The sequence below is a fragment of the Conger conger genome, chromosome 16 (genome assembly GCF_963514075.1).
Source record: "Conger conger chromosome 16, fConCon1.1, whole genome shotgun sequence".
Classification (NCBI taxonomy): domain Eukaryota; kingdom Metazoa; phylum Chordata; class Actinopteri; order Anguilliformes; family Congridae; genus Conger; species Conger conger.
Window position 1 is genome coordinate 2,527,010 of NC_083775.1, and position 26,524 is coordinate 2,553,533.

At 38.8% G+C, this 26,524-nt stretch overlaps 3 protein-coding genes across 3 annotated transcripts; all 3 read right to left on the bottom strand.

The window, feature by feature from the left end:
* Positions 1-14,704: 14,704 nt before the first annotated feature.
* Positions 14,705-15,807, bottom strand: LOC133114910 (interferon alpha-6-like). Its single transcript, XM_061224602.1, has 4 exons — positions 15,700-15,807; positions 15,190-15,339; positions 15,004-15,108; positions 14,705-14,800 (listed from the first exon to the last, which is right to left on the bottom strand). Exons 1-4 carry the CDS (start codon positions 15,805-15,807, stop codon positions 14,705-14,707), a joined length of 459 nt encoding a protein of 152 aa, XP_061080586.1.
* Positions 15,808-20,393: 4,586 nt separating this feature from the next.
* Positions 20,394-22,074, bottom strand: LOC133114912 (interferon alpha-4-like). The gene is made up of 5 exons (XM_061224603.1): positions 21,949-22,074; positions 21,767-21,853; positions 21,500-21,649; positions 21,006-21,116; positions 20,394-20,498 (listed from the first exon to the last, which is right to left on the bottom strand). The coding sequence occupies exons 1-5, from the start codon at positions 22,072-22,074 to the stop codon at positions 20,394-20,396; spliced, it is 579 nt and encodes a 192-aa protein (XP_061080587.1).
* Positions 22,075-24,202: 2,128 nt separating this feature from the next.
* LOC133114913 (interferon a3-like) lies at positions 24,203-25,412 on the bottom strand. Its single transcript, XM_061224604.1, has 5 exons — positions 25,278-25,412; positions 25,109-25,195; positions 24,680-24,837; positions 24,502-24,598; positions 24,203-24,298 (listed from the first exon to the last, which is right to left on the bottom strand). Exons 1-5 carry the CDS (start codon positions 25,410-25,412, stop codon positions 24,203-24,205), a joined length of 573 nt encoding a protein of 190 aa, XP_061080588.1.
* Between the last annotated feature and the right edge of the window lie 1,112 nt (positions 25,413-26,524).

Here is a 26,524-nt window from a genome sequence, read left to right on the forward strand (position 1 = left end):
CTGCTATAATGGGATTCGAATTAACGTTAGGTAACGTTTGCTTAAGTGTCAGTTGATTAAAGTGGTTAGTTTCATTACGCGAGGATTCTGATGAAGTCCTGCCCAAAATATTGTGTTAAAATGCAGACCACGCGTTAGTGCTTTAAATGTCTGTTAAATCTTGATATATTTTCGATGTTAAATTTGATGTTGGAAAACTGAACAGGCCCCATCTGCTATGAACTGCCATATGTAAATAATATGAATTTATGTTATCGACTTACCAATGGGAACACAATTTCTCATAACTTGTCAAATTAAGAGGTATATATTTTTTAAGAGAATTTCTTTTGAATTTGTATTTAATGCAGGTATAGGACAACTCAGAAAGCTGTCTCTCCAGCAAAAACTGTGCAGTTCATCATTAATTATGTGAATAATATTTCTACTATATATGGTATAGACACCCGACGTTGAATTAATTTTTAAGAATCCCTTTGAATTCCTTCAATAAGGTCATTTAAATAATCATTTCTTTTCGACGTTAAATTAGATGTTGGAAAACTGAACAGGCCGGAACTTCTATGAATTCACAAATGTAACTCATATGTATGTAAGTTATCGTCTTACGAATGAGAACACAATTTCTCATAACTTGTGTATGTCTGAGGTATATTTTTCTGAGATTTGTATTTAAAACAAGTATTGGACAACTCCGAAAGCTTTTCCCCCAGCAGACATTGTGCAGGTTATCATGATATTGTCATTATATTAAAAATATTCATACTATTTATACAGTTATTAAAATAAGAAAGGTTATTTATTCTGGTGGTGTAAATTAGAATGCAGAATATTTCTACTATTATTATTATATTTCTTTTTGCACAAATGGTTGCATTTGATATGCGGAATCAAAAAGTAAAAGTAAAGTAGTTTATTCTGGTGGTCTAAATTGGAATGCAGGTGTGCGAGGAAAATGTATTTTTCTATTGAAGAAGGAAAGTGCCCAACATGAGTAAATTCCCCCCAGGACATTTCTTTCTCTTTTGACTGCTATAATGGGATTCGAATTAACGTTAGGTTAAGTGTCAGTTGATTAAAGTGGTTAGTTTCATTACGCGAGGATTCTGATGAAGTCTTGCCCAAAATATTGTGGTAAAATGCGGACCACGCGTAAATGTTTAAACTTCTCTTGAGATTTCATATTTTGCGATCATATCCTGTAATTTGAGTAATACTCTACCCGGATGACAACGGGCTTCCTTGACTGTCATTGGCACAACTCTGGCCCTCATTCTGACAATCTCCAATCACAGACCTCAAAGACAATCAGAAGCCGAGAATCAAGGCTAGATACAGAAAGCGTTCTTATAACTGCACCAAGGAAGCTGTTGAATTCACCGGACTAATCAGAAACGGCTGAGAAGCCAACTGTTCAACCATTACTTTTCGGCCTTTCAATTTTATTTGTCCTTTATTCAATGTATGAAAAAGGCATGTATTTCCCACACTGATCACCCGATATGGCTGTAAATACGCTCAAATTAAAGGTACAATTGGTAATTTCGGACATCCAATGGTAAAGAGAGGAATTGCAGTAGCAACAGCGCCCTCAGAAAACAACACTGATTATCCCTGCCCCTTCTCTATGAACGCGCTGACGTGCCACCCCATTGGCTGTGGCAATTAGAACCAATTTTCAACCATTCAGCCATTCATTCATTCATTCATTCATTCATTCATTCATTATCCTAACCGGCTTATCCTGAACATGGTCGCAGGGGGGCTGGAGCCTATCCCAGCATACATTGGGCGAATGGCAGGAATACACCCTGGACAGGTCGCCAGTCCATCGCAGGGCACACACACACACTATTCACTCACACACTCATACCCACAGGCAATTTAGACTCTTCAATCAGCCTAACCTGCATGTCTTTGGACTGTGGGAGGAAACCCACGTGAACACCGGGAGAAAATGCAAACTCCACACAGAGAGGCCCCGGCCGACGGGGATTCGAAGTGAGGCGGCAGTGCTACCCATTGCGCAAATTTTCAACCAATGAGTTTTAATTATTGTACTTATTTTTATACCGGAATTTAAGCACAATAAACACAAGCAGAGGGTGAGTCAACATATGTTGAGGAAATATTTTTTGTCTCTTTTCCTCCTCGTCCCTTTTACGTGGGTGAATTTGTATTGGCAACAATGATGTTGAAGAAATATTCAGAGTCAATAGTTGCTCATTAAAAAATCTTTAGTTTAAAATGAAACAGATTAATCTGGGGAGTCTGTGTTCTCTGTGCAAGAACACCTGATTATGTGTCCTCTGCACTTTCATAAAACAAACTGTACTTTGCAGCTCAATGTGTTTAAACAGACACACAGTGAGGACTGACTTAATCATTTTAACATCATTAAAAATGATTCTTCAAGCATTATGGTGTATCATTGTAGTACTAAACAGCTTTTGAAATATAGTATATAGATATATAGTAACATTTAGGAAAAGGTCTTTTTGCACATGATTCTATATTCTAACCATTTCACAGTTTTAATGAAAGTATTTAAATCAAACTTCATCATTCCTGGTTTTCAATAAGGGCCTTTTGATCAAACTTCAACACATGCCAGTGAGCCTCTTTTTAAGTGATAGGAAGGGATTGGTCTTGTATCAATGTTTAACACAAATCATGCCTATGGTGCCTTTAAAGGTGATAGACTATTTCAATCTCATACATTTTGTTTCATTTAAAATCAAATATGCTGGAGAACAGAGGCAAAACAGTAATTGTACCACTGTACAAATGCTGTCGGACTGGACAGTAGGTTGGTATGTTGTCGTAATATTGAACACCGCCACTACTAATCTCCTTGCAGTTTTTTTCTTGATTAAACGGAAGGGTTTAGCGCAGTCAGCTTTTTCCATTCAGAATTCGGCCACTCCGTGTTCGGAGGGTAGAATTTGGAAACGGGAAACCAGAAGAGAAATAGAAACCGAAAGCGGAAATGTCACATACATTACGTTGTATGTGGCTTATTTGACTTCAAAATTAACATTTTTGATGACAACTCGATTCGTTGGCTACTTGTTCTCTAATTGCCATTTCATGTTTTGTAATTTGTTGCCGTGAAAAAATATTTGTGCATTGCTCTTGCGTTTCCCCCACGTGCTTTTTTAAAAGATATGGACAGAAGATTTACCCAAATTCAAGGAATCGGAGCGAGTTGACTCCCTCTTCGCAACTTCATGGAGAGTTGTGCGCGACAGCATCAATTTTCAGTCCTTATGGTTTTCATTCATATTTCCCCAAAAAGTATCTGCATTTGAAGTGACCCATCCTTTTCTGCAGAATCGAGGGTTCTCCGGCATAGAAGAGTAGATGGCAACTAAAATATGACGTGTGTTGCTTTGTTCCTGTAAACTGTTAATCGTGCTGAAACTTAGCTCCCGTACGAAGAGACTTATGTTATTTCATTGATCTTTTTTTTTTTTTTTTTCTATTATGAGTATCTGAAATGAATTATATGATGGAAAAATGAGTGACAATTTGAGAATGTCCTTCCGCTCTCAAAATGGCATCTCTAGGCTGTCATACAGGCATGAGCTCATGTTTCCGCTCTGCAGGCAACCGCACACCGTGAGAACAATGACAAAGCAGGCTCTTCACAATGAAATTCATGCACTTTATTAAGTTTAGGAAAAATAAAAGATTTTGCAAATAAATAAGAAATAAATAAATACAGTAGAAAACACGTTTTACATTAATGGAAATAAATATATGAATTCAGAAGAAAATATGTTTCGCGTGTTTGTACGAATAAATAAAATAATAGATAAATCAATAAATAAATTAATGAATATTCAAATTAATACTGAAGGCACTGTCGATGTCAGATCCATGGAGCTCATGTTCATTTCGGCCAAAGCAAGCTGTCTGACTTTTGTTCGAGGATGAAAAGCAGGGTGCGGACAAGCTCCTTCCGCACGACTTCCCACGCGCAGAAAGAGTTCTGAGGAGAGAGGAGAGACCGTTAATATTTTCTGTATCACTGAAAACTCGAATTGGAATCAAAAAAATGAACGAGTATACGTACTTAAATGGAACCTAGTTGTCTCGGATGAAAGATTTTAAATGTGGCCATTGAACACTCTCAAAATGCATTTTCCACACACTTGTTGTGTTACTATACTCTTCTGCTCCTTGAAACACATTTTGTGTTGAAGTTACTACTTGTATGATACAAATATACAATTCACGTGTTACAAATTGAATTTTTAACAGACTGTGTTGAAAGCAACAGAAAATGTGTTGTCCTTATGTCTAGACACGGACGTGTGTTCAAAAATCCCACGTTGATCTGTTGAGTGAATTCGGTTTTTTCAAGTTGATCTAACGTCTCACTTTTTTCACTGTAACAAGAATGGTTTAATTGGAAATGAAGTCAAATGTTTGGTGAATGTATGATTTTGTGGTGTTCTCTTATTCTTTCGACCATACCTTCTCTTGTAAAACCGCTGCCAGTCTCTCAAAATAATTTCTGAGTGTCGCACTTCTGGCAGAGACGTCGGTGTCGTCAGAACCGTCACTCTCTGGCTTGCTTCGTCCCACCTGAAATAATCATCCATGACCCACCGAACACAATCATTATTATTTTTATCCTTATTTCATACAGATTACAGCAGACTTAAGTGCCTATTGTATTTTCACTATCAACCTTCAAATACAATCGTGGATCTGGACCCAGATAAATTATTAAAGATGGCAAATTTCCTATTGAACCTCAAACGAGGACTAAAAGTAAAATATATAGTATGATTGCATCCAAGAAACTCGTATTATGTATTTTTTTTCTCCTCCTGCATTGGTCTCAGGAGGTTAATGGCAATTTCACGAATGATCAAAATATGTGACGCCTACAGCTAAAAATGTAGCCTCAATATATACGGAATAGCTATAGTTAATACATTTCAGTATTTTAGTGGTCACTTACACATTTGTTTTTTTCAACCAGGCCGTTGATGATATTTTGGAAGTTGTTTAACTTAGATTCATCCCACTCCATCGGTAAGTCGTGGTTTTCAAACAGGGAGTTGATGCTGTGCAGAGTTTGATAAACGGCAGTCCGGACGCTGTCGTTCTGCTGTGGTGGGGAAAGGGATCAGCATGATGGAAGAGCGCGGTGCAGGCGGACTTAAATGCGACATGTTCGTTCCCTCAGCCTCAGGTGAAGGCCGCAGGTTTGAGAGCGCGCTCTTACCTCAGCGGTTCCATTGGACGCAAAAGCGGACCCTGGAAAAGTTATGAGGACATTCTCATTGATGCATTCTCCTGGGAAAGTGCCCCCCTAAAAGAGAAAGATGGGGAAAGGATGACCAATAAGTCTTTCTTCATGTCAGCAAACTTCAGAGAGGATATGAAAATACATGTTTTAAAATGTACCATGTCTTTTAGAAGATTGTGGCAGGTCTGAATTCGGGTTCCATCCAGACGACAATTTATCGGCGCACTCAAAACCTGTGACACACAGAGCAGGGCGCACAGGCAGGCGATGTTCTCGGGTGTCATGTTCATGATGTGATGGATGACCTGTATCAAAAGAATATCGACACATTCAAATATTGGGCCCTGGAAAATGAAGCGCAATGACTATGAAGCATATTTAACAATAATTCGTTACCTTTGTGGTAGACGTCCTTGATCTCCCCGCAATGTGGTCTGACTCCCGAACTCATGTCCTCCTGTGGTTTTTATACTTTAAAGACACATGTGTATGAAAAGTGAAAATTACTAGCCAAAGATGTAACCAAAGTGAACGAATCAGGGAAAGTTAAGCAAAGAAGAAACCGCAGGGATTCCGTTTTCGAGTTTTTCAATTCCCCTTCTTAACTGTAAAACAGATAGAAGGTGCATCTGGTGCTGTTTACGTTTTATTTTTGGTAATTATTTTCGATTAAATATTTAATTCATAAAACGTTCTTGTGCTTCACTTAGCTGAGGGAAACCAGGCCGTCAACAACAGGAACCGTGGAAGCCCAGAAAAATCTCTCGAGTCGGAAATGAAGGGCCAAGGATACCACTAAAGAACTGGGAGAGGTGGAGATGCATCGGAGATGAAGTGCTACTGTTGGAGAGATAGGTGCCTATATCTAATGCCATGGCATGAAAATATAGGCCACAAACACCCATCTCTCCAACAGTAGCACTGATAAAGCCAGTATGCTGATAAAGCCAGTATGCTGATAAAGCCAGTTTTCTAATATCCGGTGAATATCATGAACCTTAAGAGAAGAAAAAATATTCTCGATTAAGGAAAGATAAATTATCATTAGGCTGGACCTTTCGGCAATATGTCTGGTAACCGCATCATTTATTCGTGTTTTCCAATGTCCACCTCTGTTTGCGGACTTGAACCTGATGAGAAGTCTGCAGAGACTTGAATTGGAGAGCAGTGTGCAAGTGTACACCGAAGGATATAAATGGTCTTGGATGATGTGTGGAGGATTGATCAGTGCCTCCGATATGTTTTCCAGTCCCATTAAACACAACATAAGATGACCCCGTCGTGTTGTCGTTGCAAAGGGAGGATGCCCCAAGTACCATAACCAGGGTTGTGCATATGTGTGACATGTCCGGTAATATATTCATGACAAAGGTTCAATTTCTGTTCATTCTAGATAATCATTCACGTAGAATATTTCACATTCCACAGAGCGGAAATACAGCTCCGGAATTTCGTGGTTTTTTCTTACTTTTTGTCGAGGATGTGAATCATTTTGGAGGATACTATATACGCAGGAAATATGCATTAGTGCATAATATGCAGCAAAATCCCACAGTTAGAAAAAAGTATTCAAAATTTATTTGCAAAATGAGTTGTAAAAGAGCATTTTCACATAAATAACAAAATAAATTAATATAAATACATAAATAAATCAGTAATCAAATAATGTTTTCCCAAAACGAATTTTGTTCAGATGCAGTCCCATGTGTTCTGTGGATCAGTCCGTGGTTCTCCGGTGAGTAGCTTCGCTCACTGTTTCTTTCTTCTTTCCAAAAACTGTTGGAGCTTCTCCAAGCTGTGACGAACTTCCTTCCTCACAACCTCCCATGCGCATGCGCTCTGGCTCTAGGAAACGTTGGATGAAAACAGGTCCAGCTTCAATATTAATGCGTAATTGAATTCATCCATCCATCCATTATCTGAACCCGCTTATCCTCAACAGGGTCGCAGGGGGGCTGGAGCCTATCCCAGCATACATTGGGCGAAAGGCAGGAATACACCCTGGACAGGTCGCCAGTCCATCGCAGGGCACACACACCATTCACTCACACACTCATACCTACGGGCAATTTAGACTCTCCAATCAGCCTAACCTGCATGTCTTTGGACTGCGGGAGGAAACCGGAGTACCTGGAGGAAACCCACGCAGACACGGGGAGAACATGCAAACTCCACACAGAGAGGCCCCGGCCGACGGGGATTCGAACCCAGGACCTCCTTGCTGTGAGGCGGCAGTGCTACCCACTGCACCATCCGTGCTGCCCGTAATTTAATTCATTTTTCATGAAAATAAAATGGTATTGCGCATTGACAGTTATTAGTATATATATTTGGGTAAATTTCCACAGGAACAGTTAAACAGGCCACATTTCTAGGATAATGCAGTTGACATTTGTATGTTAGGATGAATATGTTTGGATACCTTTTCTTTTAAAAGCGTATTCAGTCTTTCAAAGTATGGCTTCAGCCTCCCGTTGTCGTCTGAGGGACGCGTTCCATCCCCGGTGGATGTCATCTTGCTTCCAACCTTAATGAGACAAAGAAGATAATGAAAGCAGGAAGGCGTGTAGGATGTGTATACAATACACCGTGAGGACCGCGTACTTACGCATTGCTCCAAGTTTTCAGTTTGACGGGACAGCAGATTTTTCAAGAGCTCGAGCTTTTCAGTATCCCAAGATGTGGAAGACAGGTCATTGTGGAAGATCTTTTCCACGTCTCTCAGAGCATCATATGCTACTGATGCAGCATCAGAATTCTGGAAAACAAATGATGGATATGCGTAAAACAAATGACAGCTAATAAACAGTTTCGACAGCGGTCTGTGCTCCTAAGTAGCTTAGCGAATGGTGCCATCGGAACGTTTTACGCGTTAAACATCATCAATATAAATGGTTGCCTTCTTGAATTTGTTTTTTGGCCTATTCGTCAAAGTTAAGGATGAGTGTTGATTGAATCCTGGCTTGCATCGGATCATATTCACATAATCATATATTGCATTTATATAATTCCTGAGATTGCCAAACTACCTGAGGCTCGCTCGTGGTGTCGTAGGCACCCTCTGGAAACATGAGTTTGACGTTTTCTTTCAGGCACTCGGCTGGAAAACTTCCGCCCTGTAAGGGAATTGTGTCCATTATAGGCACAGAAAAGCTCAGAGAAGTCCATTGAGACAATAGAATATTAAATTGTCCTCACCATGTCGGTCAGAAGCTGAATGCATTCTGCATTTAGTTTCCCCAGTTTATACTGCGTCCATTTGCATTGCAGTGAGAGGGAGTGGTCCAAGAAGAGCAGAACCGCGCAGATGCTCCAGAACTTCAGCATACACATTTTCAGTGATTAAATGAGCGCTTGTGTGTATCTGTTGCAACTGATGCCTAGTGCTGATTGGCACCATATTTATCGAGCTCTTTTGGACTTTTTTAACCACTTTCTTTAATGTGGTTTAGTAGCTTACTGCATAGGAACTTTGGGGTTAAAAGTGGGTTTTTATTTTATTTTTTTGAATAGAGTAGTATTAATTCTTTATGAAAACATTCCCGTCAGGAAATTACCTCCTCTTTTGTCTGCTATAATGGGATTCGAATTAACGTTAGGTAACGTTTGCTTAAGTGTCAGTTGATTAAAGTGGTTAGTTTCATTACGCGAGGATTCTGATGAAGTCCTGCCCAAAATATTGTGGTAAAATGCACACCACGCGTTAATGCTTTAAATGTCTGTTAAATAATGATCTATTTTCGATGTTAAATTTGATGTTGGAAAACTGAGCAGGCCGGAACTGCTATGAACTGCCACATGTTACAAATATGAATTTATGTTATCGACTTACGAATGGCAACACAATTTCTCATAACTTGTCAAATGAAGAGGTATATTTTTTTATGAGAATTTCTTTTGAATTTGTATTTAATGCAGGTATAGGACAACTCAGAAAGCTGTCTCTCCAACAAAAACTGTGCAGTTAATCATTAATTATGTTAATAATATTTCTACAATTATTATTATTGTATTTTTTTGCACTAATGGTTGCATTTGATATGCGGAATCAAAAAGTAAAAGTAAAGTAGTTTATTCTGGTGGTCTAAATTGGAATGCAGGTGTGCGAGGAAAATGTATTTTTCTTTTGAAGGAGGAAAGTGCCCAACATGAGTAAATTCCCCCCAGGACATTTCTTTCTCTTTTGTCTGTTACAATGGAATTCGAATTAACGTTAGGTTAAGTGTCAGTTGATTAAACTTGTTAGTTTCATTTCGCGAGCATTCTGATGAAGTCCTGCCCAAAATATTGTGGTAAAATGCAGACCACACGTAAATGTTTAAACTTCTCTTGAGATTTCATATTTTGCGATCATATCCTGTAATTTCAGTAATACTCTACCCGGATGACAACTGTCATTGGCGCAACTCTGGCCCTCATTCTGACAATCTCCGATCACAGACTTCAAAGACAATCAGAAGCCAAGAATCAAGAATAGATACAGAAAGCGTTCTTATACCTGCACCAAGGAAGCTATTGAATTCATCTAATGAGAAACGGCTGAGAAGCCAACTGTCCAATGACTTTTCGTCCTTTCAATGTATAAAAAGGCATTCCCAAACCGATCACCCGATATGACTAAATACTCTCAAATTAAAGGTACGATAGGTCATTTCGGACATCCAAAGGTAGAGAGAGGAATTGCAGTTGCAACAGCGCCCTCATACAACAACACTGTTTATCCCTCCCCCTTCTCTGTGAACGCGCTGACGTGTGGCAATTGACTGTGACAATTATAATTGACTGTGGCAATTATAACGAATGAGTTTTAATTATTGTACATATTTTTAAACCGGAATTTAAGGACAGTTCACACAGGCTCTGAGTCATGTCAGTGAGCTTCTTTTTCAATGATAAGAAGGGATTTACAATGGTATTGTATCAATGTTTAACACATATTGCGTATGGTACCTTTAAAGGTAATAGACTCTATTTCAATCTCATATCCTTTTTTTCATTTAAAATCTAATATGCTGGAGTACAGAGGCAATGCAGTAATTGTACCACTGTACGAATGCTTTCGGACTGGACTGTAGGTTGGTATGTTGTCATAATATTGAACACCGCGACTTTTAATCTCCTAGCAGTTTTATTATTTTTAAAAATCATTTTATTTTATTTTTTTTCTTGATTAAACGGAAGGGTTTAGCGCAGTCAGCTTTTTCCATTCAGAATTCGGCCACTCTGTGTCTGGAGTGTAGAATTTGTAAACAGGAAACCAGAAGAGAAATGGAAACCGAAAGCGGAAATGTCACATGCATTACGTTGTATGCGGGTTATTTCACTTAAAAATGAAAAATTTTGATGGCAACACTCAATTCGTTGGCTACTTCTTCTCTAATTGCCATTTCTTGTTTTGTAATGAGTTGCCGTGAAATGTTTTGGAAAAAAAAGAATGTGGGAATTGCTCTTGCGTTTCCCCCACGTGCTTTTTTAAAAGATATGGACAGAAGATTTACCCAAATTCACGGAAACGAGGCGAGTTGACTCCCTCTTCGCAACTTCATGGAGAGTTGTGCGCGACAGCATCAATTTTCAGTCCTTATGGTTTTCAATCATATTTCCCCCAAAGGTATCTGCATTTGAAGTGACCCATCCTATTCTGCAGATTCAAGGGTTCTATTTTTACGCATGGCAATAAGATTTACCGTCAAATGGGAGCTAAAATATGACTTGTGTTTTGTTCTAGTGGACTGTTCATAGTGCTGAACCTAATAGGTCACGTACAGACTTATATTATTTCATGGATATTTTCTATCGACCCCTGATGAATATCTGAAATTAATTATGTGATCATGCCATTGGAAAAATGAGTGACAATTTGAGAATGTGCTTCCGCTCTCAAAATGTTCTCTCTAGCCTGTACTCCAAGCATGAGCTCATGTTTCCGCTCTGCAGTAAACCGCACTCCGTGAGAACAATGACAAAGCCGGCTCTTCACAATGAAATTCATGCTCTTTATTAAGTTTAGTAAATATAAAAGATTTTGCAAATAAATAATAAATAAATAAATACTGTAGAAAACACGCTTTACATTTATGTAAATAAATACATGAAAACTGAAGAAAATGTATGTTTCGCATGTTTGTACGAATAAATAAAATAATACATAAATCTATAAATAAATTCATAAATATTCAAATGAATACTGCAAGGCACTGTCGGTGTCAGATCCATGGAGCTCATGTTCTTTTCGGCCAAAGCAAGCTGTCTGACTTGTGTTCGAGGATGAAAAGCAGGGTGCGGACAAGCTCGTTCCGCACGACTTCCCACGCGCAGAAAGACTTCTGAGGAGAGAGGAGAGACCGTTAATATTTTCTGTATCCCTGAAAAACCTCAAACGTTGGATTGACGTTATTTTTCGTGTGCTCACATCTAAAAACTCGAATTGGACTCAACTTAGTTAAATTGAATTTAAAAAATGAACGAGTATACGTACTTAAATATATCCAAGTTGTCTCGGGTGAAAGATTTTAAATGTGGCCATTGAACTCTCTCAAAATGCATTTTCGACACACTTGTGTTACTGTACTCTTCTGCTACTTGAAACACATTTTGTGTTAAAGTTACTACTTGTATGATATAAATATACAATTAACGTGTTACCAATATAATTTTTAACAGACTGTGTTGAAAGCAACAGAAAATGTGTTGTCCTTATAACTAGACGTGGACGTGTGTTACAAAAATTACACACGCTGATCTGTTTTCAGAGTGTTTACGTTTTTTTCAAGTTGATCTAACGTGTCACTTTTTTCAGTGTAAGAAGACTGCTTTAATTGGAAATGATGTCAAATGTTTGGTGAATGTATGATTTTGAGCATACCTTCTCTTGTAAAACCGCTGTCAGTCTCTCAAAATAGTTTTTGAGTGTCGCAGTTCTGGCAGAGACGTCGGTGTGGTCAGAACCGTCACTCTCTGGCTTGCTTCGTTCCAGCTGAAATTAGCATCCACGACCCACCGAACAGACGCATTATTTTTTTTATCCTTATTTAATTCAGATAACAGCAGACTTTACTGCCTATTGTATTTTCACCACCTAACTTCAAATACAATCGTGGATCTGACCCAGATAAATTATTAAAGATGGCAAATTTCCTATTTAACCTCAAATGAAAACTGAAAAAAAAAAAAAAAAATATGTTGACTGCATCCAAAAACTTGTATTATGTAAAATACTCTTTTTTTTTTTTTCTCCTGCATTGGTCTCAGGAGGTTCATGGCAATTTCACGAATATGTGACGCCTACAGCGGACAAATGTAGCCTAAACATATACGGAATAGCTATAATGAATACATTTCAGTATTTTAGTGGGCACTTACACATTTGTTTTTCTCAACCAGGTCGTTGATGATATTTTGAAAGTCGTCTAACTTCATTTCATCCCACTCCGTCGGTAAGTCGTGGTTTTCAAACAGGGAGTTGATGCTGTGCAGAGTCTGATAAACGGCAGTCCGGACGCTGTCGTTCTGCTGTGGTGGGGAAAGGGATCATCATGATGGAAGAGCGCGGTGCAGGTGGACTTAAATGCGACATGTTCGTTCCGTCAGCCTCAGGTGAAGGCCGCAGGTTTGAGAGCGCGCTCTTACCTCAGCGGTTCCATTGGACGCAAAAGCGGACCCTGGAAAAGTTATGAGGACATTCTCATTGATGCATTCTCGTGGGAAAGTGCCCCCCTAAAATAGAAAGACGGGGCAAGGATGACCAATAAGTCTTTCTTCACGTCAGCGTGGTTAAGAGAGGATATGAGAATACGCGTTTTAAAATGTACCATGTCTTTTAGAAGATTGTAGCAGGTCTGAATTCGGGTTCCATCCAGACGACAATTTATCGGCGCACTCAAAATCTGTGACACACAGAGCAGGGCGCACAGCCAGACGATGTTCTCGGGTGTCATGTTCATGATGTGATGGATGACCTGTATCAAAAGAATATCGACACATTCAAATATTGGGCCCTGGAAAATGAAGCGTAATGACTACGAAGCATATTAAACAATAATTCGTTACCTTTGTGGTAGACTGTCCTTGATCTTCCCGCAATGTGGTCTGACTCGCGAACTCATGTCCTCCTGCGGTTTTTATACGATAAAGATACATGTGTATGAAAAGTGAAAATTACTAGCCAAAGATGTAACCAAAGTGAACGAATCAGGGAAAGTTTATCAAAGAAGAAACCGCAGGGATTCCGTTTTCGAGTTTTTCAATTCCCCTTCTTAACCGTAAAACAGATAGAAGATGCATCTGGTGCAGTTTACGTTTTATTTTTGGTAATTATTTCCATGAAATATTTAATTCATAAAACGTTCTTGTGCTTCACTTAGCGGAGGGAAAGTTTAATGAAATGGTTCCTCTACGTAACCAGGCCGTCACCAACAGGAACCGTGGAAGCCCAGAAAAATCTCTCGAGTCGGAAATGAAGGGCCAAGGATACCACTAAAGAACTGGGAGAGGTGGAGATGCATCGGAGATGAAGTTCTACTGTTGGAGAGATGGGTGTTTGTGGCCTATATCTAATGTCATGGCATGAAAATATAGGCCACAAACACCCATCTCTCCAACAGTAGCACTGATGAAGCCAGTATGCTGATAAAGCCAGTTTTCTAATATCCGGTGAATATCATGAACCTTAAGAGAAGAAACGATATTCTCGATTCAGGAAAGATAAATTATCATTAGGCTGGACCTTTCGGCAATATGTCTGGTAAGGGATTTTACTCAACGACAACCGCATCATTTATTCGTGTTTTCCAATGTCCACCTCTGTTTGCAGACTTGAACCTGATGAATGGTCGGGAGAGACTTGAATTGGAGAGCAGTGTGCATGTGTACACCCAAGGATATAAATGATCTTGGATGATGTGTGGAGGATTGATCAGTGCCTCCGATATATTTTCCAGTCCCATTAAACACAACATAAGATGACCCCGTCGTGTTGTCGTTGCAAAGGGAGGATGCCCCAAGTACCATAACCAGGGTTGTGCATATGTGTGACATGTCTGGTAATATATTCATGACAAAAGTTTCATTTCTGTTCATTCTAGATAATCATTCACGTAGAATATTTCACATTCCACAGAGCGGAAATACAGCTCCGTACTTTCGTTGTTTTTTCTTCGTTTTTGTCGAGGATATGAATCATTTTGGAGGATACTATATACGCAGGAAATATGCGTTCGTGTATAATATGCAGCAAAATCCCACAGTTTGAAAAAGTATTCATAATTTATTTGCAAAACAGATTCTATAAGATAATTTTCACATAAATAACAAAATAAATTAATATAAATACATAAATAAATCAGTGATCAAATAATGTTTTCCCAAAACGAATTTTGTTCAGATGCAGTCCCATGTGTTCTGTGGATCAGTCCGTGGTTCTCCGGTGAGTAGCTTCGCTCACTGTTTCTTTCTTCTTTCCAAAAACTGTTGGAGCTTCTCCAAGCTGTGACGAACTTCCTTCCTCACAACCTCCCATGCGCATGCGCTCTGGCTCTAGGAAACGTTGGATGAAAACAAGTCCAGCTTCAATATTAATGCGTAATTGAATTCATTTTTCATGAAAATAAAATGGTATTGCGCATTGACAGTTATTAGTATATATATTTGCGTAAATTTCCACAGGAACAGTTAAACAGGCCACATTTCTAGGATAATGCAGTTGACATTTGTATGTTAGGATGAACGTGTTTGGATACCTTTTCTTTTAAAAGCGTATTCAGTCTTTCAAAGTATGGCTTCAGCCTCCCGTTGTCGTCTGAGGGACGCGTTCCATCCCCGGTGGATGTCATCTTGCTTCCAACCTTAATGAGACAAAGATGATAATGAAAGCAGGAAGGCGTGTAGGATGTGTATACAATACACCGTGAGGACCGCGTACTTACGCATTGCTCCAAGTTTTCAGTTTGACGGGACAGCAGATTTTTCAAGAGCTCAAGCTTTTCAGGATCCCAAGATGTGGAAGACAGGTCATTGTAGAAGATCTTTTCCACGTCTCTCAGAGCAGCATATGCTACTGATGTAGCATCAGAATTCTAGAAAACAAATGATGGATATGCGTAAAACAAAGGACTGCTAATAAACAGTTTCGACAGCGGTATAATTCTTCACGCACTTTCAAAATAAAATAGCCTAAGGCTTTGTTAAAATAATGTCTTAACTGAAATACAAATAAACGTACTGAGAGACTGTGCTCCTAAGTAGCTTAGCGAATGGTGCCATCGGAACGTTTTACGCGTTAAACATCATCAATATAAATGGTTGCCTTCTTGAATTAGTTTTTTGGCCTATTCGTCAAAGTTAAGGATGAGTGTTGATTGAATCCTGGCTTGCATCGGATCATATTCACATAATCATATATTGCATTTATTTAATTCCTGAGATTGCCAAACTACCTGAGGCTCGCTCGTGGTGTCGTAGGCACCCTCTGGAAACATGAGTTTGACGTTTTCTTTCAGGCACTCGGCTGGAAAACTTCCGCCCTGTAAGGGAATTGTGTCCATTATAGGCACAGAAAAGCTCAGAAGTCCATTGAGACAATAGAATATTAAATTGTCCTCACCATGTCGGTCAGAAGCTGAATGCATTCTGCATTTAGTTTCCCCAGTTTATACTGCGTCCATTTGCATTGCAGTGAGAGGGAGTGGTCCAAGAAGAGCAGAACCGCGCAGATGCTCCAGAACTTCAGCATACACATTTTCAGTGATTAAATGAGCGCTTGTGTGCAATAGAGGAGATCAAGGAAATGCGATTGTATCTGTTGCAACTGATGCCTATGCCTAGTGCTTGGCACCATATTTATCGAGCTCTTTTGGACTTTTTTAACCACTTTCTTTAATGTGGTTTAGTAGCTTACTGCGTGGGATCTTTGGGGTTAAAAGTGGAAAATACTTTTTTTATTTTTTATGAATAGAGTAGTATTAATTATTAATTAAAACATTCCCGTGAGGAAATTACTTTCTCTTTTGTCTGCTATAATGGGATTCGAATTAACGTTTGCTTAAGTGTCAGTTGATTAAAGTGGTTAGTTTCATTACGCGAGGATTCTGATGAAGTCCTGCCCAAAATATTGTGTTAAAATGCAGACCACGCGTTAGTGCTTTAAATGTCTGTTAAATCATGATATATTTTCGATGTTAAATTTGATGTTGGAAAACTGAACAGGCCGGATCTGCTATGAACTGCCATATGTAACTAATATGAATTTATGTTATCGACTTACGAATGGGAACACAATTTCTCATAACTTGTCAAATTAAGAGGTATATATTTTTTATGAGAATTTCTTTTGAATTTGTATTTAATGCAGGTATAGGACAACTCAGAAAGCTGTCTCTCCAGCAAAAACTGTGCAGTTCATCATTAATTATGTGAATAATATTTCTACTATATATGAATAGACACCCGACGTTGAATTAATTTGTAAGAATCCCTTTGAATTCCTTCAATAAGGTCATTTAAATAATCATTTCTTTTCGACGTTAAATTAGATGTTGGAAAACTGAACAGGCCGGATCTTCTATGAATTCACAAATGTAACTCATATGTATGTAAGTTATCGTCTTACGAATGAGAACACAATTTCTCATAACTTGTGTATGTCTGAGGTATATTTTTCTGAGATTTGTATTTAAAACAAGTATTGGACAACTCCGAAAGCTTTTTCCCCAGCAGACATTGTGCAGGTTATCATGATATTGTCATTATATTAAAAATATTCATACTATTTATACATTTATTAAAATAAGAAAAGTTATTTATTCTGGTGGTGTAAATTAGAATGCAGAATATTTCTACTATTATTATTATATTTCTTTTTGCACAAATGGTTGCATTTGATATGCGGAATCAAAAAGTAAAAGTAAAGTAGTTTATTCTGGTGGTCTAAATTGGAATGCAGGTGTGCGAGGAAAATGTATTTTTCTATTGAAGAAGGAAAGTGCCCAACATGAGTAAATTCCCCCCAGGACATTTCTTTCTCTTTTGACTGCTATAATGGGATTCGAATTAACGTTAGGTTAAGTGTCAGTTGATTAAAGTGGTTAGTTTCATTACGCGAGGATTCTGATGAAGTCCTGCCCAAAATATTGTGGTAAAATGCGGACCAAGCGTAAATGTTTAAACTTCTCTTGAGATTTCATATATTGCTATCATATCCTCTAATTTGAGTAATACTCTACCCGGATGACAACGGGCTTCCTTGACTGTCATTGGCACAACTCTGGCCCTCATTCTGACAATCTCCGATCACAGACCTCAAAGGCAATCAGAACCCAAGAATCAAGGCTAGATACAGAAAGCGTTCTTATAACTGCACCAAGGAAGCTATTGAATTCACCTGACTAATCAGAAACGGCTGAGAAGCCAACTGTTCAACAATTACTTTTCGGCCTTTCAATGTATGAAAAAGGCATGTAATTCCCACACTGATCACCCGATATGGCTGTAAATACGCTCAAATTAAAGGTACAATTGGTAATTTCGGACATCCAATGGTAAAGAGAGGAATTGCAGTAGCAACATCCATCCATCCATCCATTATCTGAACCCGCTTATCCTGATCAGGGTCGCAGGGGGGCTGGAGCCTATCCCAGCATACATTGGGCGAATGGCAGGAATACACCCTGGACAGGTCGCCTGTCCATCGCAGGGCACACACACACTATTCACTCACACACTCATACCCACAGGCAATTTAGACTCTTCAATCAGCCTAACCTGCATGTCTTTGGACTGTGGGAGGAAACCCACGTGAACACCGGGAGAAAATGCAAACTCCACACAGAGAGGCCCCGGCCGACGGGGATTCGAACCCAGGACCTCCTTGCTGTGAGGCGGCAGTGCTACCCATTGCGCAAATTTTCAACCAATGAGTTTTAATTATTGTACTTATTTTTAAACCGGAATTTAAGCACAATAAACACAGAGGGTCAACATATGTTGAGGAAATATTTTTTGTCTCTTTTCCTCCTCGTCCCTTTTACGTGGGTGAATTTGTATTGGCAACAATGATGTTGAAGAAATATTCAGAGTCAATAGTTGCTCATTAAAAAATCTTTAGTTTAAAATAAAACGGATTAATCTGGGGAGTCTGTGTTCTCTGTGCAAGAGCACCTGATTGTGTCCTCTGCACTTTCATAAAACAAACTGTACTTTGCAGCTCAATGTGTTTTAACAGACACACAGTGAGGACTGACTTAATCATTTTAACATAATTAAAAATGATTCTTACAACATTATGGTGTATCATTGTAGTACTAAACAACATTTGAAATATAGTATATAGATATATAGTAACATTTAGGAAAAGGTATTTTTGCACATGATTCTATATTCTAACCATTTCACAGTTTTAATGAAAGTATTTAAATCAAACTTCATCATTCCTGGTTTTCAATAAGGGCATTTTGATCAAACTTCAACACATGCCAGTGAGCCTCTTTTTAAGTGATAGGAAGGGATTGGTCTTGTATCAATGTTTAACACAAATCATGCCTAAGGTGATAGACTATTTCAATCTCATATATATCCTGCTTTTTCTTGAGAGTTAAATGTTGTTTGATTCTTACTAACTACTACTTATCAAGGTTGTGTACAGTACTAGTCCGATTAATACACTTACTGTCTGTCTAACTAACTAACTAACTAACTAACAATCACTTTTATTGGGGAGTTTAGAAATATTCACGAAACTAACTCACTAACGCTATCTCTTAGTATTTCTGCTCTGTTCTATAACTCCGCCTCCCTATGCTATCCCTGATTACTCGTTTAGTTTCAGCGAAGTGTTCGCACCTGTCTCTAACTATCACTACGTCTTCTAACTAAGCAAATGTCTACTCCCTAATCCGGAGCCGTATGTTTTGCATGTTTTGTTTCGTGCATCCAGTCCGCGTTTTCGTCTCCCTCCCGTTATTATGTCATTACCCTATTGTGTTTCCCCACCTGTTGTCCATTTGTCTAGCCCACCTTTTCCTCTGCCCCGCCTAGATTGTCACCTTCCCTCTTGTATTTAAACCTCAGTCTCAGTATGCTTCGTTGTCAGAACGTTGATCTTGATAAGTGCCGATTGTTTGTAAGCCTTGTTATAGAGATTCTTGAAAGACACCCCTTTGCCTTGACTTCGACTTTGCTTTTGCCCTGCTGTACCTTCGCCCTGTGATTTTCTGGATTTTGACCTCTCGCTTGTTTTTCGACTATTCTTTTGCTTTTCGTTTTTGGCTGTGTTTTGGATCTCTTGGCTTGTGACTACTGGACATTAAAACTACTCTTTTGGATTATCCTGTGGTCTGCGTCTGGGTTCCCTGGACCGTACATAACAAATATTTGTGCATTGCTCTTGCGTTTCCCCCACGTGCTTTTTTAGAAGATATGGACAGAAGGTTTGCCCAAATTGAAGGAATCGGAGCGAGTTGACTCCCTCTTCGCAACTTCATGGAGAGTTGTGCGCGACAGCATCAATTTTCCCTATGGTTTTCATTCATATTTCCCCAAAAAGTATCTGCATTTGAAGTGACCCATCCTTTTCTGCAGAATCCAGGGTTCTCCGGCATAGAAGAGTAGATGGCAACTAAAATATGACGTGTGTAACTTTGTTCCTGTAAACTGTTCATCGTGCTGAAACTTAGCTCCCGTACGAAGAGACTTATGTTATTTCATTGATCTTTTTTTTTTTTTTTTTCTATTATGAGTATCTGAAATGAATTATATGATGGAAAAATGAGTGATAATTTGAGAATGTCCTTCCGCTCTCAAAATGTTATCTCTAGCCTGTACTCCAAGCATGAGCTCATGTTTCCGCTCTGCAGGCAACCGCACACCGTGAGAACAATGACAAAGCCGGCTCTTCACAATGAAATTCATGCACTTTATTAAGTTTAGGAAATGTAAAAGATTTTGCAAATAAATAATAAATAAATAAATACAGTAGAAAACACGTTTTACATTAATGGAAATAAATATATGAATTCAGAAGAAAATATGTTTCGCGTGTTTGTACGAATACATAAAATAATACATAAATCAATAAATAAATTCATGAATATTCAAATTAATACTGAAGGCACTGTCGATGTCAGATCCATGGAGCTCATGTTCTTTTCGGCCAAAGCAAGCTGTCTGACTTTTGTTCGAGGATAAAAAGCAGGGTGCGGACAAGCTCCTTCCGCACGACTTCCCAAGCGCAGAAAGAGTTCTGAGGAGAGAGGAGAGACCGTTCATATTTTCTGTATCACTGAAAACTCGAATTGGACTCAACTTACTTGAATTGAATCAAAAAAATGAACGAGTATACGTACTTAAATGGAAGCTAGTTGTCTCGGATGAAAGATTTTAAATGTGGCCATTGAACACTCTCAAAATGCATTTTCTACACACTTGTTGTGTTACTATACTCTTCTGCTCCTTGAAACACATTTTGTGTTAAAGTTACTACTTGTATGATACAAATATACAATTCACGTGTTACAAATTGAATTTTTAACAGACTGTGTTGAAAGCAACAGAAAATGTGTTGTCCTTATGTCTAGACACGGACGTGTGTTCAAAAATCCCATGTTGATCTGTTGAGTGAATTCGGTTTTTTCAAGTTGATCTAACGTCTCACTTTTTTCACTGTAACAAGAATGGTTTAATTGGAAATGAAGTCAAATGTTTGGTGAATGTATGATTTTGTGGTGTTCTCTTATTCTTTCGACCATACCTTCTCTTGTAAAACCGCTGCCAGTCTCTCAAAATAATCTCTGAGTGTCGTAGTTCTGGCAGAGACGTCGGTGTGGTCAGAACCGTCACTCTCTGGCTTGCTTCGTCCCACCTGAAATAATCATCCATGACCCACCGAACAATATCATTATTATTTTTATCCTTATTTCATACAGATTACAGCAGACTTAAGTGCCTATTGTATTTTCACTATCAACCTTCAAATACAATCGTGGATCTGGACCCAGATAAATTATTAAAGATGGCAAATTTCCTATTGAACCTCAAACGAGGACTAAAAGTAAAATATATATTATGATTGCATCCAAGAAACTTGTATTATGTATTTTTTTCCTCCTCCTGCATTGGTCTCAGGAGGTTAATGGCAATTTCACGAATGATCAAAATATGTGACGCCTACAGCTGACAAATGTAGCCTCAATATATACGGAATAGCTATAGTTAATACATTTCAGTATTTTAGTGGTCACTTACACATTTGTTTTTTTCAACCAGGCCGTTGATGATATTTTGGAAGTTGTTTAATTTAGATTCATCCCACTCCGTCGGTAAGTCGTGGTTTTCAAACAGGGAGTTGATGCTGTGCAGAGTTTGATAAACGGCAGTCCGGACGCTGTCGTTCTGCTGTGGTGGGGAAAGGGATCATCATGATGGAAGAGCGCGGTGCAGGCGGACTTAAATGCGACATGTTCGTTCCCTCAGCCTCAGGTGAAGGCCGCAGGTTTGAGAGAGCGCTCTTACCTCAGCGGTTCCATTGGACGCAAAAGCGGACCCTGGAAAAGTTATGAGGACATTCTCATTGATGCATTCTCCTGGGAAAGTGCCCCCCTAAAATAGAAAGATGGGGAAAGGATGACCAATAAGTCTTTCTTCATGTCAGCAAACTTCAGAGAGGATATGAAAATACATGTTTTAAAATGTACCATGTCTTTTAGAAGATTGTGGCAGGTCTGAATTCGGGTTCCATCCAGACGACAATTTATCGGCGCACTCAAAACCTGTGACACACAGAGCAGGGCGCACAGGCAGGCGATGTTCTCGGGTGTCATGTTCATGATGTGATGGATGACCTGTATCAAAAGAATATCGACACATTCAAATATTGGGCCCTGGAAAATGAAGCGTAATGACTATGAAGCATATTAAACAATAATTCGTTACCTTTGTGGTAGACTGTCCTTGATCTTCCCGCAATGTGGTCTGACTCCCGAACTCATGTCCTCCTGCGGTTTTTATACTTTAAAGACACATGTGTATGAAAAGTGAAAATTACTAGCCAAAGATGTAACCAAAGTGAACGAATCAGGGAAAGTTAAGCAAAGAACAAACCGCATGGATTCCGTTTTCGAGTTTTTCAATTCCCCTTCTTAACTGTAAAACAGATAGAAGGTGCATCTGGTGCAGTTTACGTTTTATTTTTGGTAATTATTTTCGATTAAATATTTAATTCATAAAACGTTCTTGTGCTTCACTTAGCTGAGGGAAACCAGGCCGTCAACAACAGGAACCGTGGAAGCCCAGAAAAATCTCTCGAGTCGGAAATGAAGGGCCAAGGATACCACTAAAGAACTGGGAGAGGTGGAGATGCATCGGAGATGAAGTGCTACTGTTGGAGAGATGGGTGTTTGTGGCCTATATCTAATGCCATGGCATGAAAATATAGGCCACAAACACCCATCTCTCCAACAGTAGCACTGATAAAGCCAGTATGCTGATAAAGCCAGTTTTCTAATATCCGGTGAATATCATGAACCTTAAGAGAAGAAACGATATTCTCGATTCAGGAAAGATAAATTATCATTAGGCTGGACCTTTCGGCAATATGTCTGGTAAGGGATTTTACTCAACGAAAACCGCATCATTTATTCGTGTTTTCCAATGTCCACCTCTGTTTGCGGACTTGAACCTGATGAATGGTCGGGAGAGACTTGAATTGGAGAGCAGTGTGCAAGTGTACACCCAAGGATATAAATGATCTTGGATGATGATGTGTGGAGGATTGATCAGTGCCTCCGATATGTTTTCCAGTCCCATTAAACACAACGTAAGATGACCCCGTCGTGTTGTCGTTGCAAAGGGAGGATGCCCCAAGTACCATAACCAGGGTTGTGCATATGTGTGACATGTCTGGTAATATATTCATGACAAAAGTTTCATTTCTGTTCATTCTAACCCTGCTTACTTCCCTCCACTGGCTGCCTGTCATGGCTCGCATCAAATTCAAAACATTGGTGCTAGCCTTCCAAGCAGTTAAAGGGTCTTCCCCAGCTTATCTGCAAAAAATCATCAGACCCTACACCCCTGCCAGACCTCTTCGTTCAGCCTCCACAGGCCGCTTGGCACCTCCCCCTCTCAGAACCTCCACCTCACGCTCACGACTACTGTCTGTTCTGGCTCCACGGTGGTGGAACGAACTCCCCGTTGAGGTCAGAACTATAGAATCCCTCCCCACCTTCAAGCGCAAGCTGAAGACACACCTCTTCAAACAGCACCTCTCCCCATCCCTCCCTACCTCCCTGTGAACCTTAATTGTTGTCTCTGTGACTTGTGTATCAGTATTTTAGTTGGCTAGGTAAGCAGTGTTTGGATAGTTAACTTTGGTGACTTTTGCTCTGTTTGTTTGTTTAAAAAAAAAAAAAAAAAAAAAAAAAAATGGCCCCTGTCCTTATCTTTCTTGTACAGGTAGCAGTTGAAATTGTACTTACCTCTAGGGTCTTTCAGCGAACTTATCCCTGGTTATGGGTATGCACTTTGTTGTACGTCGCTCTGGATAAGAGCGTCTGCCAAATGCCAATAATGTAATGTAATGTAATGTAATGTAGATAATCATTCACGTAGAATATTTCACATTCCACAGAGCTGAAATACAGGTCCGTACTTTCGTTGTTTTTTCTTCGTTTTTGTCGAGGATGTGAATCATTTTGGAGGATACTATATACGCAGGAAATATGCGTTCGTGTATAATATGCAGCAAAATCCCACAGTTTGAAAAAGTATTCAAAATTTATTTGCAAAACAGATTATATAAGATAATTTTCACATAAATAACAAAATAAATTAATATAAATACATAAATAAATCAGTGATCAAATAATGTTTTCCCAAAACGAATTTTGTTCAGATGCAGTCCCATGTGTTCTGTGGATCAGTCCGTGGTTCTCCGGTGAGTAGCTTCGCTCACTGTTTCTTTCTTCTTTCCAAAAACTGTTGGAGCTTCTCCAAGCTGTGACGAACTTCCTTCCTCACAACCTCCCATGCGCATGCGCTCTGGCCCTAGGGAACGTTGGATGAAAACAGGTCCAGCTTCAATATTAATGCGTAATTGAATTCATTTTTCATGAAAATAAAATGGTATTGCGCATTGACAGTTATTAGTATATATATTTGCGTAAATTTCCACAGGAACAGTTAAACAGGCCACATTTCTAGGATAATGCAGTTGACATTTGTATGTTAGGATGAACATGTTTGGATACCTTTTCTTTTAAAAGCGTATTCAGTCTTTCAAAGTATGGCTTCAGCCTCCCGTTGTCGTCTGAGGGACGCGTTCCATCCCCGGTGGATGTCATCTTGCTTCCATCCTTAATGAGACAAAGAAGATAATGAAAGCAGGAAGGCGTGTAGAATGTGTATACAATACACCGTGAGGACCGCGTACTTACGCATTGCTCTAAGTTTTCAGTTTGACGGGACAGCAGATTTTTCAAGAGCTCGAGCTTTTCAGTATCCCAAGATGTGGAAGACATGTCATTATGGAAGATCTTTTCCACGTCTCTCAGAGCATCATATGCTACTGATGCAGCATCAGAATTCTGGAAAACAAATGATGGATATGCGTAAAACAAATGACAGCTAATAAACAGTTTCGATAGCGGTCTGTGCTCCTAAGTAGCTTAGCGAATGGTGCCATCGGAACGTTTTACGCGTTAAACATCATCAATATAAATGGTTGCCTTCTTGAATTAGTTTTTTGGCCTATTCGTCAAAGTTAAGGATGAGTGTTGATTGAATCCTGGCTTGCATCGGATCATATTCACATAATCATATATTGCATTTATATAATTCCTGAGATTGCCAAACTACCTGAGGCTCGCTCGTGGTGTCGTAGGCACCCTCTGGAAACATGAGTTTGACGTTTTCTTTCAGGCACTCGGCTGGAAAACTTCCGCCCTGTAAGGGAATTGTGTCCATTATAGGCACAGAAAAGCTCAGAGAAGTCCATTGAGACAATAGAATATTAAATTGTCCTCACCATGTCGGTCAGAAGCTGAATGCATTCTGCATTTAGTTTCCCCAGTTTATACTGCGTCCATTTGCATTGCAGTGAGAGGGAGTGGTCCAAGAAGAGCAGAACCGCGCAGATGCTCCAGAACTTCAGCATACACATTTTCAGTGATTAAATGAGCGCTTGTGTGTATCTGTTGCAACTGATGCCTAGTGCTGATTGGCACCATATTTATCGAGCTCTTTTGGACTTTTTTTAACCACTTTCTTTAATGTGGTTTAGTAGCTTACTGCGTGGGATCTTTGGGGTTAAAAGTGGAAAATACTTTTTTAATTTTTTATGAATAGAGTAGTATTAATTATTTATTAAAACATTCCCTTGAGGAAATTACTTTCTCTTTTGTCTGCTATAATGGGATTCGAATTAACGTTAGGTAACGTTTGCTTAAGTGTCAGTTGATTAAAGTGATAGTTTCATTACGCGAGGATTCTGATGAAGTCCTGCCCAAAATATTGTGTTAAAATGCAGACCACGCGTTAGTGCTTTAAATGTCTGTTAAATCATGATATATTTTCGATGTTAAATTTGATGTTGGAAAACTGAACAGGCCGGATCTGCTATGAACTGCCATATGTAACTAATATGAATTTATGTTATCGACTTACGAATGGGAACACAATTTCTCATAACTTGTCAAATTAAGAGGTATATATTTTTTATGAGAATTTCTTTTGAATTTGTATTTAATGCAGGTATAGGACAACTCAGAAAGCTGTCTCTCCAGCAAAAACTGTGCAGTTCATCATTAATTATGTGAATAATATTTCTACTATATATGAATAGACACCCGACGTTGAATTAATTTTTAAGAATCCCTTTGAATTCCTTCAATAAGGTCATTTAAATAATCATTTCTTTTCGACGTTAAATTAGATGTTGGAAAACTGAACAGGCCGGATCTTCTATGAGTTCACAAATGTAACTCATATGTATGTACGTTATTGTCTTACGAATGAGAACACAATTTCTCATAACTTGTGTATGTCTGAGGTATATTTTTCTGAGATTTGTATTTAAAACAAGTATTGGACAACTCCGAAAGCTTTTTCCCCAGCAGACATTGTGCAGGTTATCATGATATTGTCATTATATTAAAAATATTCATACTATTTATACAGTTATTAAAATAAGAAAGGTTATTTATTCTGGTGGTGTAAATTAGAATGCAGAATATTTCTACTATTATTATTATATTTCTTTTTGCACAAATGGTT